Raw genomic sequence first — 17,558 nt, forward strand, 5'->3', positions numbered from 1 at the left:
GGCTGCAAGAGAGAGACAAGCAGTGACCTACAATGGAACCCCCATAAGGCTGACAGCAGAATTCTCATCAGAAACACTTCAAGCAAGAAGCGAGTGGCATGAAGTTCTCAAAGTAATGAAAAGCAAGAACCTGCAACCAAGGCTGCTTTTCCAGCAAAGTTATCATTTAAAATTGAAAATGAAATAATGAGCTTCCCAGACAAAAGAAGGCTAAAAGAGCTCCATACCACCAAACCAGCATTGCAAGAAATGCTAAAAGGACTGCTTTAAGAGGAAGAAGAAATACTGAGAGAAAGGTACATCAGCATAAAGGGGGGAAATGGCATTAAATAAGTATATATCAATAGTAACCTTAAATGTAAACAGAAAAAACGCTCCAATCAAAAGACATAGGGTAGCTGAATGGATAAGAAAACAGGACCCAAAGATATGTTGTCTACAAGAGACCCATCTGAGAGCAAAAGATTCACACAGGCTGAAAGTGAAGAGATGAGAAAAAATATTCCATGCAAATGGAAATGAAAAAAAAAAAAGCTGGAGTAGCAATAATTATTTCTGACAAAATAGAGTTCAAAAAAAAAAGACCATAACAAGAGACAAAGAAAGTCACTACATAATACTAAAGGGATCAACACAACAGGAGGAAATAACCCTTATAAATATATATGCACCCAATATAGGAGCACCTAAATATATTAAAAATTTCTTGGTGGACTTTAAGATGGAAATCAACAGCACACAATCATATTGGGGGACTTTAACTCCATACTGTCATCATTGTACAGATCATCAAGACAAAAGATCAACAGGGAAACAGAGACCTTAAATGACACACTAGATCTAATGGATTTCATTGACATTTCCAGAACATTTCATCCCAAAGCAGCAGAATACACATTCTTCTCAAGTGCACATGAAACATTCTCAAAAGTAGACCACATGTTAGGACACAAAGCAAGTCTGCAAATTCAAAAAGACTGAAATCATGTCAAGCATCTTCTAGGATCACAATGCCATGAAACTAGAAATTGACCACTATAAAAAAACTCAAAAAAATTCAAACACATGGATGCTAAATAGCATATTATTAAACAATGAATGGGTTACCAATGAGATCAAGGAAGAAATCAAACACTTCCTAGAAAAAAATGAAAATAAACAGACAACAACCCAAAATCTATGGGACACAGCGAAAGCAGTCCTGAGAGGAAAGTTCATAGCAGTACAGGCATACCTCAAGAAACAAGAGCGAGCTTTACTAAGTCATCTAGCACAACAACTAAAAGAACTAGAATGAGAGCAGCAAGAAAAGTCCTGAGGAAGTAGAAGGAAGGAAATAATAAAGATCAGAGCAGAAATTAATGACAAAGAGAATAAAAAACAATACAAAATATCAATGAAACCAAGAGCTTATTCTTTGAAAAGATAAATAAGATGGATGAACCTTTAGCGAGACTCACCAAGAAACAAAGAGAGAGGACCCAAATAAATAAAATCAGAAATGAAAGAGGTAATATAACAACTAACCCAACAGAAATATAAAGGATCATAAGAAAATATTACAAGCAACTATATGCTAACAAACTAGACAACATGGGAAAATGGACAAATTCCTAAAAGCATACAATCTTCTAAAGCTGAATCAAGAAGAGGCAGAAAACCTGAATAGGCTGATAAGAACTAATGAAATTAAAGCAGTAATCAAAAATCTTCCAGCAAACAAAAGCCTGGGACCAGATGGACTTACAGGAGAGTTTTATGAAACTTTCAAAGAAGAATTAACACCTATTCTCCTCAAACTATTCCAGAAAATTCAAGAGGAGGGAAAATCCCCAAGCTCTTTTTATGAGGCCAGCATCATCTTAATCCCAGATAAAGACACTACAAGGAAAGAAAATCACAGGCCAATATCCCTGATGAACATAGATGCTAAAATCCTCAACAAAATACTAGCAAACTGGATCCAGCAATACATTAAAAAGATCATACACCACGACCAATTCGGATTTATTCCGGGGATGCAAAGCTGGTATAATATTCCCAAATCAATAAATATGATACAACAAAATGAAGGACAAAAATCATATGATCGTATCAACAGATGCAGAAAAAGAATTCGACAAAATCCAGCACCCATTTTTGATAAAAACCCTCAGCAAAGTGGGAATACAGGGAACACATCTCAACATAATAAAGGCCATATATGACAAACCTACAGCCAACATCATACTCAATGGGCAAAAACTAAAACCATTTCCTTTAAAAACAGGAACAAGACAGGGATGCCCACTTTCATCACTCTTATTCAACATAGTACTAGAAGTCCTTGCCACAGCCATCAGACAGGAAGAAAACATCAAAGGTATCCAAATTGGAAAGAGGAAGTAAAACTGTCTTTATTTGCAGATGGCATGATCTTGTACGTAGAAAACCCTAAAGAATCCACCGAAGTACTACTAGATGTGATAAATGAATTCGGCAAGGTAGCTGGATACAAAATCAAAATCTGAAAATCGACGTCATTTTTATACACCAAAAATGAACTCAGAAAGAGAAACTAAAAAAACAATACCATTTACCGCTACAACTAAAAAAATAAGATACCTAGGAATAAACTTAACCAAGGATGTAAAAGACCTGTACTTGGAAAACTATAGGACACTGGAAAAAGAAATAGAGGAAGATACAAAGAAATGGAAGGATATATCATGTTCACGGATTGGAAGAATTAACATCATTAAAATGTCCATAATACCCAAAGTAATCTATAGATTCAATGCAATTCTTATTAAAAAACCAAGAGCATATTTCACAGAGCTAGAACAAATATTCCAAAAATTTATATGGAACCAAAAAAGACTCTGAATAGCTGCAGCCATCTTGAGAAAGAAGAACAGAGTTGGAGGGATCACTTTACTGGATATCAAACTGTATTACAAAGCCATTGTAATCAAAACAGCCAGGTAATGGTACAACAACAGGCATATAGATCAATGGAACAGAACAGAGACCCTAGAAATAGGCCCACACCATTATGGTCAGTTAATATTTGACAAAGGAGGCAAGAGCATACAATGAAGTAAAGACAGTTTCTTCAATAAATGGTGCTTGGAAAATTGGACAGATACATGCAAAAAAATGAAACTAGATCACCAACTTACTCCATACACAAGAATAAATTCAAAATGGATAAAAGACTTAAATGTAAGTCCAGAAAGCATAAAAATCCTGGAAGAAACCATAGGCAGTAAAATCACAGACCTCTCGTGTAGTGGAATTTTCACTGATACATCTCCTAAGGCAAGAGAAAGAAAGGAGAAAATAAACAAATGGGACTATGTCAAACTAAAAAGCTTCTGCACAGCAAAAGAAATAAGCCTCAAGCCCGGCCGGGCGTGGCTCAGCGGTTGAGCGTCGACCTAGGATCCAGGTGATCGGGGTTCGATTCCCGGTCAGGGCACATGCCCTTGGTTGTGGGCTCGATCAATGACTCTCTCATCATTGATGTTTCTATCTCTCTCTCTCCCTCTCCTTTCCTCTCTCTGAAATCAATAAAGATATATTTTTAAAAAAAGAAAAGAAATAAGCCTCAAAATACAAAGGAAGCCCACGGTATGGGAGAAGATATTTGCCAACAATGCATCTGATAAGGGGCTAATTTCCAAAGTGTACAAAGAACTCATACAACTCAACAAGAGGAAGACAAACAATCCAATTAAAAAATGGGCAAAGGAGTTGAACAGACAGTTCTCAAAAAGAGAACATACAGATGTCCAAGAGACATATGAGAAAATGCTCAACATCACTAATCATCAGAGAGGTGCAAATTAAAACCACAATGAGATATCACTTCACAGCTGTTAGAATGGCTACCATCAACAAATCAACAAACTACAAGTGCTGGCCAGGGTGTGGAGAAAAGAGCACCCTAGTACACTGGTGGTGGGAACGCAGACTGGTGCAGCCACTATGGAAAACAGTATGGAGGTTCCTCAAAAAATTTAAAATGGAACTGCCTTTTGACCCATTGTTTCCACTTCCAGGAATATATCCTTAGAATCCTGAAACACTAATCAGAAAGAATATATGCACCCCTACGTTCATAGCAGTGCAATTTACAATAGCTAAGATCTGGAAACAGCCCAAGTGCCAATCAGTAGATGAGCAGATAAAAAGGCTGTGGGACACTTATATCATGGAATACTACGCAGCTGTAAAGAAGAAGGATCTCGTACCCTTTGGGACAGTATGGAGGGACCTGGAAAATATTATGCTAAGCGAAATAAGCCAGGCAGAGAAAGACAAACATCACATGATGTCACTTATTTGTGGAATCTAAAGAACTTACTAAACTGATGAACAAAATAGATTCAGTGACATGGAAGCATGGATCAGACTGACAAATCTCAGAGGGAAGGTGGAGGAGGGGAGAGATTAAACAAAGAATTTATATGCATGTATGCGTAATCCAAGGACACAGACAATGGTGTGTTGAGGGACTGGGAAAGGGGGTGGGTGCATGGTGGAAGGGGTCAATGGGGAGAAAAGGGGACATCTGTAATATTTTGAACAATAAAAAAAAAAAAAGGAATGTCTTATGAATCTTAAAAATAGCTCATTTCAGCTCTAGTCTGTTTGGCTCAGTAGTTAGAGCCTCGGCCTGCAGACTAAAGGGTGTCAGGTTCCATTCCAGTCAAGTGCACAAAGCTTGGTTGCAAGCTTGATCCCCAGCCGGTTGGGGTGTGTGCAGGAGGCAATTGGGGAGTGCAAGAGGCAACCAATTGGAGACACACTGATGTTTCTCTCTCTCTCTCCCTTCCACTCTCTCTGAAAAGCAATGAAAAAATATCCTTGGGTGAGGATTTAAAAAAAAAAAAGTTGATTTCAAAATTTATTTGGAAGAAAACATGCAAAAAGGGCTAAGAAGTTTTTGAAAAAGAATAGTAAATATGGTCTTGAGACAACTGGCTTTTTGAAATTAAGTTAGAGTGTTTCCTAACATATGCAATAATAAATTTGAGACAGGATAAAGAACTAGACATAAAAATGAAACTGTAAAAGTATTAGGAGGACATAATAGGAATATTATTATAATCTTTGGAGATCTTTTTAAACCACTCAACCCAAAATGCCATGAAGCAAAAGATTTACATATTTTACTGCATAAAGGTGTTTTAAAACATTCTTATGGAGAAAAAGCTTAAAGTTAGGTTTTGGTTCAAACACTTGATTCTTAAAGTATCTCTGCTAACATTTTTTTTAAAAAGGCAACAGAATGATCATTTCTCGGCCTTTTGGCTAAGATCAAGTGTAAAAAGCAACAGATTGAGATGAAGAGATTTGCTATATCTCTAATAGACAAGAGGCTAATCAACACAAAGAAATCCTACAAATTAGGAAGCTAAAGAGAAATAATCCAATATAAAAACAGTAAAAGGTGCAATAGACAATTCAGAAAGGACGGACTTCAAATGGCAATAAACATATGATAAATGTGCCACTGCAAGGAATTTGGGCAAATGTAAATGAAAGCAATTATTAAATATAATTTTCTCACCCATCAGAACGCCACACATTAAAAAGGCTAACAATATCCAGTGTGGATGGCGTGAGAAAATGAGCACTCACGTATTCTGCGAGTAGGAGCGCATAGGGGCAGAGTTTTTCTTGCGCCGTCAGGAGTATCGATGAAAAATTTCAATGCACTACCCTTTAACCAAGCAAGAACGTGAACGTCTAGCCGTCTAGCCACATTCAGGGACATTTGGGGCTCTCCGGAGGTCGGCAGTTTTCAAGATGCTTCCCAGTGGTTAAACTTAGGTATAATGTGGAGATGGTGTCGCTGGGAGCAAGGCTGGTTCTTGGTAGACCGTCTCAAAATCAGAGAGAGACGAGCTCTCCGAGACACAGTGTGACCTTCGTATACATATGGGGACCTTCCTACATAAAATCAACGGGAACCCCCTCAAGTCAGGCTTCCTTGGAAAGCTGCTGGCCAGCGTTGGGGTAATGCCACCTGAACACTCACACAGGTCTTGCCAGACGGAAGATTCTGTCAAAAATGGTCAGGGCAGAGACACCGTGCTGTTTCAGAGCTCTCAGCCCGCCTCATGTGCTGAGAAACTGACCTAGGAACTGGGCTGCTATAAGGGGGTACCCGAAAATTGTAAAATTACAGTGTAGCTCTCTTAAAAGTGTGAGAAAATGTGCAAAACAAACTTCCCCAATGAAACTATTTTAAAGTGTGCGAAACGAAGACCACTTTACTATTTTCGCCATCTTGTCAACCACCACAGTATCTAGTTCCAGAACTTTTTAATAACCCAAAAGTAGATCCTGGACTCACGTACAATCCCAAAAGTAGACCCTGAACTCACGAACAAAGGCAATCCTCTTTGAACTAATAACACGAGGGAAGATATAAAGAAATTAGATGATTTTGAAAATTGTCATATATGCAAATGAGAAATGTTCAAAATCCATTTAATTGGGTGCGCGGAGGGAGCCATGTGCGGAAGGAGCTGCGCGGAGGGAGCCAAGGCAGGGGCCCTATAAAAGCCGGAAGAGCACCCTCAACGCCATTTTCTCCTCAGGCTCTGAAGGAGTAGCAGTCATGGCGGATGCTGAGGTGAGCGTTGCCATGGCCGAAGAAGACAAACCTGATGCGGATACTGTGCAGGTGCTACGGGACCTGGCCAATCGCCTGCGCATCCATTCCATCAGGGCCACATGTGCCTCGAGCACCGGGTAAGGCGCCTTCATCGAGGCCAAAGTGGGTCCCGCTCCGAGCCGCAGGCCAAGCGGTCATGAGGGGAGTAAGGTGAAGTGAGCCGTTGGAACTGGGTGGGCTTGGTCGTATAGGCCCGATTTTGGACCACCGGGGTTTGGCTTCCACCCCAGGCGCCAGCCAAGTGTGGCTGCCACTGGTTCATTTAGTGGCCGCCACATGCTCAGGTACTAGCCCCTCACCCCTCGGTCCCCGGGAACCGACTGGGGCCAGTGGGGGCAAGGGGCCATCCTGGGGATTGGAGCGGGCTAGCATTGGAGCGGGAAGGCCCGGGGTTTTCTGTGTAAGTGGTTGCCCTCATCGCCAGGGTCCCAAAACCCAGGGTGTGGGAGTTTAAAGAAATAAAGCCTAAAAGGGGGCTGTGGGGTCTGCTAGTATTTTGTTCAGGATCTTTTGTATCAATATTCCTAAGAGATGTTAGCAGTTTTCTTGTAAGGTGTTTGGTTTTAGTGTAAGGGCAATGTTCGCTTCAGAATGAGTTTCAGTGTTTCCCTCCAGTTTTTTTTTTTAAAGAAGAGTTTGAGGATTGATGTTAATTCTTTAAAAATCAGGTCCGGCCCTGGCTGGTGTGGCCCAGTTGGTTGGAGCGTGGTCCCATACACCAGGAGGGTGGTGGGTTTGATTCCCGATCAGGGTTCCATCCTGGTTGGGGCGCTTGCCGGAGGCAACCACTTGATGTCTGTCTGTCTCTCCCTCCTCCCTTCCCCCCTCCCTCCTTCCTTCCTTCCCTCACTCCTCCTCCTCTCCTCTCAAACCAATAAAAAAAAAAATCAGGTCCAGAGTTTTTGTTTGGGAAGTTTTTGACTACTGATTCAATCTCCTTGTTTGTTGTGGTTTTATTCCGATTTTCTATTTCTCTGTTACTCAGTCTTGGGTTTTCTGTTTCTAGAAATTTCTTCTAGGTTATTTTCATTTCTTGAATGAAATTAGTAATTTCAAATCCGATTTAATAAATTTAGTAATTTTTTTTTTACTTAGTCAATCTAGCTAAAGGTTTGTTAATTTTGTTAATCTTTTCAGTGAACCAGATTGTTTTTGCTTATTTTCTCTGTTTTCCTGGTGTCATTTATTTATGCTCTAATCTTTATTTTCTTTCTGGTAGCTTTGGATTTAGTTTTCTGTTTCAAAATTTGTAAAATTAGGTTTTTTATTTGAGATTTTTTTTTTTTTTTTTTATCCTCACTGGAGGATATTTTTTCCATTGCTTTTCAGAGAGAGTGGGAGGGAGAGAGAGAAAGATAGAGAAACATCAATGTGAGAGAGACACATTGATTGGTTGCCTCACGAATGTGTACCAACCGGAGTTGGGGATGGAGCCTGCAACCAAGGTACATGCCCCTGGCCAGAATCAACCCCGACGCTTCATTCCTGGAGCTGACGCTCTAACCACTGAGCCAAACCAGCTAGGATGAGATCTCTCTTTTTAAAAAAAATATATTTTTACTGATTTCAGAGAGAGAGATAGAAACATCAATGATGAGAGAGTCATTGATCAGCTGCCTCCACGCCCCACACTGGGGATCAAGCCCGCAACCTGGGCATGTGCCCTGACCAGGAATCTAACCTCAATCTCCTGGATCATAGGTTGATGCTCAGCCACTGAGCCATGCCTGGCCAGGCGAGATCTTTCTTTTTTAATGTAAGTGTTTGCAGTTATAATTTCCCTCCTTGCACTGCTTTTGCCGCAACCCATAAATTTTGGTATGTTGTGTTTTCATTTTCATTTGTGTTAAGTATTTTCTAATTTCTCTTGTGATTTCTTCTTTGACCCATTGGTTACATTTAAGACCTGCCTATTTTTGGATTTTTTTAAACTTCCATTTTGCTCCCTTCACCTTCAAACTTAATTCAGGTTTGCATTTTCTCAAGGGATCTCTAACAGCCTTTTAAAATATATGTATATGTATATGTATATATATATATATATATATATATATATATGGCTTTATTGATTTCAGAGAGAGGAAGGGAAAGGAGGAGAGACAGAGATAGAAACATCAATGATAGAGTCAGTGATTGGCCGTCTCCTTCGTGCCCCCTACTGGGGATTGAGCCCTGACTGGGAATCAAACCATGATCTCCTGGATCATAGGTCAGTGCTCAACTGCTGAGCCACCCTGGCCAGGCTCTAACAGCTTTTAAATCCAAATCATCCCCCTAGGGGATACTTGCATGGCAAGAAGTCTTACGTCTTCATTTTCTGTGTTGTGAAACTTGAAACGGAGATATTAATGTGCATGACTTGGGCCTAAAATCTTTTTTTTTTAAATCCTCACCAGAGATATTTTTTTCATTGCTTTTCAGAGTGTGTGGAAGAGATTGGGGGAGGGTTTTGCTATTGAGTTGTATGAGTTCTTTATATATTTTGGATATTAACCCCTTATCAGATACATGGTTTACAAATTTTTTCCCCATATAACAGGTTGTCTTTTTCATTTTGTCGATGGTTTCCTTTGCTATGCAGAAGCTTTTTTTAGTTTGATCTAGTCCCATTTGTTTATTTTTTATTCTGTTGCTTGAGCTGTAGGTGTCATATCCAAAAAATTACTACCAAGACCCATGTCAAGGAGACTTTTGTTGTGGTTCCTTCTAGGAGTTTAATAGTTTCTGGTCCTACATTTTCCTCTTAATCCATTTCAAGTTAATTTCTGTGAATGTTATAATATAGGGGTCTAGTTTCATTTTTTCACATGTTATTATCCAATTTTCCCAGCACCATTTATTGAAGAGACTGTCCTTTCTCCATTGAGTTTTCTTGGTTCCCTTGTCAAATATTAGTTGACCATATATGCATGGGTTTATTTCTGCTGCATGGCATTTCTGACTAATGATATCACAGATAAATTCAAACAAGTGAAAAACTGTTCAAGTGCTTGTGGAATCACCAAGTTGTGAGGCTACTGGGCCTTAAAGCATCCTTAAAAACTGAGCTTGGGAGGCAGTGGCCCTGCATCCCTTTCCCTTGGCTGAATTCTTCCAGAGCTGGGAGTAATAACTACTGCTTCTGGTCTGAGGAGACTGTGCTGAAAAACCTCCCCATGCACTTGTCCCTAGTGAGTCACCTGTGAGAAATGACTTGTGCCATATCTGTCTTTCAGCCACCCCACATCATGTAGCAGTGCTGCTGAGATCATGTCTGTGCTGTTCTTCCACGTCATGAAATACAAACAGGAAGACCCAGAGAACCCGAACAACGATCGATTCATCCTTTGCAAGGTTAGCAGGCATGAGAGCCCAGGGCCTACTCAGATGCTAACTTAAACTCACTTTTAAAGCCACCATGTGGCCCTGGCTGGGTTGTTCAGTGGTTGGAGCATCAGCCTACACACTGGAGCACCTGGCCTACACACAGGTTCTATTCCCAGTCAAGGGTGTGTGCCTGGGTTGGGTGCTTGATCCCTGCCCTGGTCTGGGCACATTCGGGAGCCAACCAATTGGTGTGTCTCGCTCACATTGTTATCTCTCTCTCTTTCTCTCTCCCCTCCCATCTCCCTTCACTCCTTCCCTAAAAGTCAATGGAAAAAAGATCCTCAGATGAGGATAAACAAAAAATAAAGCCACCACGTGGCAAACAAGGCCTGAAATGGGCTCTGTTTATCTTTTTTTTTTTTTTAAAGAGGTTTTTGGTTTTTTTAAAATACATCTTTATTGATTTCAGAGAGAGGAAAGGAGAGGGGGAGAGAGAGATAGAAACATCAATGATGAGAGAGTCATTGATCGAGCCCGCAACCCGGGCATGTGCCCTGACCGGAAATCGAACCTCGATCTCCTGGATCCTAGGTGGACGCTCAACCGCTGAGCCACTCCCGGCCAGGCTTTATCTTTTTGGTTCTTCTTTCTTTGCCTTACCTCTTAATCCATTTGGGCTACTATAACAAAATACCACAGACTGAGTGGTTTATAAAAAATAAGAATTCATTTTTCACAGCATGGTCACGTTCTGGTGAGAGCCCTCTACCTAGTCACAGACTTCTCAAATGGAAGAAGTGGTCTTTCTGAGGCCTCTTTTATAAGGACACTAATCCCATTTTTTTAAATTTTTTTTTTAAATTTTTTTTCCTCTTTTTTAAAATATAGCTTTATTGATTTCAGAGGGAGGAAAGGAGAGGGAGAGAGAGAGATAGAAACATCAATGATGAGAGAGTCATTGATCGAGCCTGCAACCCTGGGCATGTGCCCTCACCGGGAATCGAACCCCGATTGCCTGGATCCTAGGTCAACGCTCAACCGCTGAGCCACGCCCGGCTGGGCCTAATCCCATTCTTGAAGGTTCTGCTCTTGTGACCTAATCACCACCCAGAGACCCCCACCTCCTAATACTATCTCCTAATTAGGTTTTCAACATAGGGATTTGGGGCAGACACAAACATTTAGACCATAGTACCTCATACAGATCTAAAAAGTGTTCTAGGGAGGACTGTATGGTAGGAAGGATGACTTGTGGCAACTGGCCACCCTTCCTTTCCTTTGGTGGTGCCCCTCCTCACACCACATATCACTAAAGCCCCTTGGCAGGGTCATGCTGTTCCCATCCTCTGTCACACCTGGGTAGAGGTGGGCAACATAGCAGATCCAACTTGCTGAGCTTTAGGAAAATTGAATTGGATTTGGAGAGGCATCCTATCCCTTTCATTCAGCTTTCTCTTCCATTTCTCTGCACATTTGACTTGATACCAATGGGAGACTTTCTCATTAGATTAGGTATAGTGCCAGGTACCTCATTACAATGGGGGATGGGAAAGAAAAAGACTGTTAAAAGCAAGGTTGATTTAGAAAAATGTAAAGCTCTGTATAGCTTTTTTTTTTTTTTTTTAAATCTTCACCCAAGGATTATTTTTTCCATTGCTTTTCATAGAGAGTGAAAGGAGAAAGAGAGAAACAGAAACATTGATGTGAGAAAGACACATTGATTGGTTGCCTCCTGCATGCACCCCAGACTGGGGATCTAGCCTGCAACCGAGTGGGATATGTGCCCTTGGCCGGAATTGAACCCAGGACCCTTCAGTACACAGGCCGACACTCTAACCACTGAGCCAACCCTGCTAGGGCTCTATGCAGCTCTTTGATGCTATCTGAAAGTTTGTTGCATCCTGAGCAAATCGTTTGTTTGTTTGTTTGTTTGTTTGTTTGTTTGTTTGTATCCTCACCCAAGGATATGTTGTGGGTTTGCTTTTTTTCATTGATTCTAGAAAAAGAGAAACATTGATCCATTGCCTCCCGTATGTGCCCCAACTGACTGTGGATTGAACCCACAACCTGGTTATGTGCCATGACTGAGTCAGGAATCAAACCCAAAACCCTTTGGTGCATGGGACTATGCTCTAATCAACTGATCCACACTGGCCAGGGCCTGAACAAATCATTTAAAACTTGCCCAACCTGTGTGGGTCAGTGGTTGAGCGTCGACCCAGGAACCAAGAGGACACCAGTTTGATTCCTGGTCAGGGCACATGCCCAGGTTGTGGGCTTGATCCCCTGTGAGAAGCATGCAGGAGGCAGCCAATCAATGATGTTTCTCCCACATCAATGTTTTTCTCTCTATCCTTCTCCCTTCCTCTCTCTATAAAAATCAATAAAAACATATTTAAAACTCAACTAGTAGAGTACCATGTACAAACAGAAACCCCAGATCTAGGCAGCAGGAAGTAGTTTAAAAACAGTGGGAATACGGGCTTGGCCGAAGTACCTGGGGTTATGACTCTGTCTTTGTGTCTGAAACATAATCTCAAATGAGGTTTGGCAAAATGTAAATGTGTGTGTGTGTGTGTGTGTGAAGATAGAGATGAAGCAAAAATTGTCCATTAGTAATAGTTGGTGAATCTAGGTGAAGAGAACATGGGACATGTTTATACTCTCCTTAAAACTTTCCTATAAGTTTGAACTTCCTTTTCAATAAAAATCAAATATGAGTGTACAAACACAGTATGAATGTTTAGATCTCTGGTTTAGAAAAAGGAAAGGTGCCTAGACTATCCCATATTCACTGCTATCCTATCAAATAATCGGAGACATTGATCTTAGAGGGATAAAGAGGCTTTCTGGCACAAAGTAGCAGGCTGGGCATGATTTAGTTGCCAGAATTTGTGTTCATCAGATTTAATCAGCAGGTAAAATTGGAGAAAGGAAAAAATACACAGAAGCATGGTTCATCTTGGCTTTCACTGGGAGTGGAGTAAATGGACTCCAATACAAACCGAGGAACCAGGGTCTTCATGATCAGTCAGTGCTTTTGGTATACGAATGTCTAATGCAGACAAGTACATTGGAAGGCTGACTGCTAAAGCCTGGCAGTGTAGCTGACAGGTGCTTGAATTGCCTTAGAGCCTTCAGGGTGCTGAAGGCCTGTGGCAGGGGGGAGCTTACAATGCCCCCAACCCCCTACCCAGGCCTTTGTTTTTGTTTTATCAGCTCTTATGTTTCCTTCAGCCAAGTAGGCCTGGAAAGTAACCAGAAGGCCTTTCTGTAAACTTGTTCTTGATGTGCACTTTATGCTGGAACAAAGATGAGAACATGGAAGAGAAGTCTTTCTTTTCTGGGTGTCCATAGCACCTTGTACACATCTTTATTCTAGCTCTTGGCCCCCCTCAATTATGAGTGTCTCCCTCCAGAGCATAAGGGTTCTTGGAGAAGAGAAGGGAACCCATGTGGGGATACTTCAGCCATGCCAGCATTGTGCTGGTGCCCCGTTAATCTTCTCAGTCAACCCTGAAGCCTCCTGCCGCCTAAGGAGGGCTCTCGTCTCCATCATACCCACAAAGTACAGCCTTGAGGAGGTAGTTTCACTTGCCCCTCTTTAAAACACAGGAAGAAGCAGAGTTTATCTGAGTGCAGAGCACAGGCTGGGTCCAAGGGCATGCAAGGTGACTGGGAGCTAGAGCTCGTTACAGGAATAAGGAAGGAATCATGGGGGAAAGGATGGAGCTAGAGGTGACATCAGGAGAGACTTCGGTGAAACAGTTCTGTGGGGATAGAGATGTAAAATGGAGAGGGAGTCTCTGCGGTCACAGAGCATGTGAAGAAAGCTAGGGAAGGTCAGGAGCCCTGGGAGGAGCAGAGGAATATGGTGAAGTGGAAGGGAGAGGGATCTGAGACTAACAAATACCCAACCATGGTAGTGACCACACACACCAACTTCTGCTTGATTGGAGCTGACATTTGAATGGAGGGAGGGAGCAGAGACGAAACAGATCTGTAGATAGAGAGCATGTCAGATGGGGCTGAGCATCCTGGATCCAAGGGAAGTGGAGGGGTAGGAGTTACTAGTTGAAAGAGATGGTCCAGGACAGCCATGGTGCTGGCATTCAAGCAGAATTTTGGAAGAGGTGAGAGAGTGAGCTTTGCACCTATTTAGGCACAAGCACTGGGCACTTGGGGAGGAGGGAGCTGCAAGTGCTAAGACCCTGAAGCAGGCATATGCCCAGTGTGTTCAAGGGGCAGCAAGGAAGCCAGGGCACTGGAGTGGTGGGAGGGAGAGTGGGGGAGCACAGAGGAGTGAACAGGCCAGTGAAAGAACTTGGGCTCTACTTGGTACAAGATGCCAAGACCTTGGTTGGTTTTTGGCAGAGAGTAAGAAGCAGGGTTAGGTTTTAACAGGCTCTCCGTGGCAGCTATGTTGAGAATGGGTATGGAGGAGCAGGGAGGCCACTGCAGTGATGGAGGGAAGAGATGTTTGTGGCCAGCCTGAGATGGTGGCAGTGGGAGGATGAATAAGTTCAGTGTGTCTTAACCCATGTTCTCCAAAAGGATTGAATATTTGGTTTGTGCATGGCTGTGGATAAAAGGCCTTGTGAAATGGCAAGGTTCATGCTTATGTTTTCTGCTTTGCTCTTGGGCTCTGTTTAGCCTGCCATATGGAGGAAAAGCCTCCCTCTATGTTCCGAAAGCTCCAGTCGCCCTTGCCACATTGCATTGATTACCTATGGTTCCCCTGTCTCTGTGATCTGAGACTTAGGGTGCATGTGGGTGTAGTGAAGAGGAAGTCACCCCACAGGGTGGGAGGGGCCGTTCTGAGGAGCAGCCTGTGCTCAATGCCAGAAGTTTGCCTGATCCTCAACTTCCTGATTCATGTGTGTCCTGCATGTGTACCTAGGTTCATTTGGTACCTTCTCTTACAGCGACTGGCATTTGTTGATGTGGCAATCGGATGGTTTGGACCAGGACTGGGGGCTGCGTGTGGGATGGCATATACTGGCAAGTACTTTGACAATGCCAGGTAAGGTGCTTACCCAGAAACCACTTAACTGTTCCCATACCACCCCAGGCACTTTGGCTTTATGGCTTATTAGTTTGGAAAGACAATGATTATTGTGAAAGTTCAGGTTACCAAGTGTTCAAGAAGTATAGAAATCACGTTTCTGGAAACTGTTCTAGTATCTCTGATTGGGCTAAGTGCCGCCTGCCATATAGAAACTAGACTATTGGGACTCTAATCTTTCCTAAGAAAGACGTCTTCCTGTTCTCCATGTCTCGGTGAGCTTTACTAGAGAGTGAACAGATGGCACATTTGCCTTTGCATTGGGGACCCCTAAATATTAATATAATCAAAGATTTCTTTTTCTGGAGTGGTTCCACCTTTCTGAAGACAGGCAGATCAGTGCCTTTCTTACAGGGGCATGTGCCCAGCTGCTGCTGAAATGGGAACAAGGCAGAGGCTGGGTGGCTGGGTGTGGGGGACCCAGGGGCTGTGGTAGTGTGCATGTTCAGAGCCCCTCAGTCCCCAGTTCCAGCCCAGACGGCCCCTCTGGAGGCAATTCATGCTTCCTCCACTGCTCAGGCAGCTGCCCTGTTCCATTTCCCATAAGTGTTGACATTTTTATCTCGTCATTATTGGTTCTATTAGTCCCTATCCTGCAGTTAATCACTTTTTAAAACTTATAGCATTTTTGTGGGGTCTGGGTTGTGTTTTATTGATATAAATGTTTCATGTTTCTGCTATGAAGGAGTTTACCATTTACAACAGAACATATGCTCCTGAGGTGTAGAGTGTTTTGATTATTGTGATTATTGTAAATAAATTTGTAAGGTCAGAAGTAGAATGTGGCAGTGCTTAAAATGGAGCTTACAAAAAAACTGTGTATGTAAATGTTTGGGTGTTTAAGGGAGCTGCTTTCTTCCCATCCCCTCTTGTTTGTTGAGCCCAGAGAAGTGGCAGAACCTCAAAGTAGCCTTTACAGCTAGAATGAGAAAACTAGCCAAAGGTGAAGCCCAACTCATGAGGCCCAAGCTTTTAAAGCTGTGTTTCCTCAGATGGTGAGTTTGAACTGGGTGGACAAGAAAAATAATCTTAGGAAATTGATGATCTGAAGCAGTTGCCTCTGGGCTGTTCCTTTGTCTCCATGAAATGTATTTGCTTGAGTGACCCTGGAGAGACCCGAGCAGAGTCCTAAACTTCTTTTGGCTTGCCCCAGCTACCGAGTGTTCTGCCTCTTGGGAGATGGCGAATCTTGGGAAGGCTCCGTCTGGGAGGCGTTGGCCTTCGGTTCTCACTACAATCTGGATAATCTCATGGCCATCTTTGACGTGAACCGCCTAGGACACAGTGGCGTCTTGCCCATTGAGAACTGCATAGACATCTATCAGAAGCGCTGCGAAGCCTTTGGGTAACTGACCTGTTTTATGCCACCTCTTTCTACCCCATCCACCCTTCACCTTGTAACCTGGCTGCCTCCTTGTTTGACAGGTGGAACACTTACGTGGTGGATGGTCGTGACGTTGAGGCACTGTGCGAGGTGTTCTGGCAAGCAACTCAAGTGAAGAACAAGCCTACTGCTGTAATTGCCAAGACCTTCAAGGGCCGGGGCACTCCAAGTAAACAAGTGTTTTCTGCTTGGGGTTATTAGAAACATGTATCTGCACAGAAGACAAGGCAGGAGACTCAGGCTGGCCAGGCAGACAACTGACTTAGTGCACAATGACTATGCCTGAAATATGTTCTGGAATCTCTTGTTCTCCTTGGCTTTTATAGATAGCGTGTCTTGTTAGGGTAAGAGGGGAAGCACAGATGTCCAACAAGTGAGCAGTGATTTTCTGCCTACAGGAGAGAGTAGCTAGGAGGATAGTCCAGTTAGAGGGCTAGCAGGGAACGATCTCCACAGGACTGCAGAGTGAGAAGGTGCTACTACATGCATGAGCAGATATGTAAATAAGGGTGTACACACTCACGTTTGCCTGTGCCCACACCATCAGGGGAAACATAGGCAACTAGTAAAGTGGTACCTCTAGGAAAGGTAGCTGTGTGACGGAGGGCCTGGGGAAGGAAGGGGTTTTGAAAATCGTCTTGTAGATTTCAAAGCTAGCACCTAAAGTTGTTCATCTCAAATATAGATAGTTGGAAAGGGTGTAATTTCTGTTGTGTTTTAATAAAGAAATTTTAGAATAAAAGTGTTCTTTCTGGCTCCTCCCCAGAATAGTCTTACTATGGTATCCCCAGTTCAGGAAATGACCGCCTGACCGATTTGCTTCTGGCAGAAACCTGGGTATCATCCTTGCCTCTGCCTCTCCCTTTCCCTTACATGCCCCTCCTACATACATACCCAGTCCACTATCAGTTCTGACTTCTACCCCTAAAGTATATCTCAAATCTTTTCACTCCTTTTCATCTCTCCTGCCCAGACCCCTGCCATCTCTTCCTAACTGCTATCTCCACAAGCTAGTCCCCACAGGGCTACTGTGGTCTTTCTACACCACAGGTCTGATCAGTCACCTCCCCCACTCCAACCCTTCAGTGGTTTCCCATCTCGTTTTGGACAAAACTCAAAGCTCCTTATACATA

At 42.6% G+C, this 17,558-nt stretch overlaps 1 protein-coding gene across 2 annotated transcripts in view; it reads left to right on the top strand.

Moving 5' to 3' along the window:
• Window positions 1-6,613: 6,613 nt before the first annotated feature.
• Window positions 6,614-17,558, top strand: part of TKTL1 (transketolase like 1) — a 28,057-nt gene continuing 17,112 nt past the window's right edge. The window contains exons 1-5 of one of the 2 annotated variants that reach the window (XM_016215127.2): window positions 6,614-6,747; window positions 9,886-10,003; window positions 14,902-14,999; window positions 16,195-16,386; window positions 16,467-16,594. In XM_016215127.2, the coding sequence (XP_016070613.2) occupies window positions 6,614-6,747; window positions 9,886-10,003; window positions 14,902-14,999; window positions 16,195-16,386; window positions 16,467-16,594 (670 nt within the window). The remainder of the gene's footprint in view (window positions 6,748-9,885; window positions 10,004-14,901; window positions 15,000-16,194; window positions 16,387-16,466; window positions 16,595-17,558) is intronic. The other variant, XM_087813539.1, reaches the window with a different exon arrangement.

Source organism: Miniopterus natalensis, chromosome X (genome assembly GCF_054644295.1).
Source record: "Miniopterus natalensis isolate mMinNat1 chromosome X, mMinNat1.hap1, whole genome shotgun sequence".
In the NCBI taxonomy this organism is placed as follows: domain Eukaryota; kingdom Metazoa; phylum Chordata; class Mammalia; order Chiroptera; family Miniopteridae; genus Miniopterus; species Miniopterus natalensis.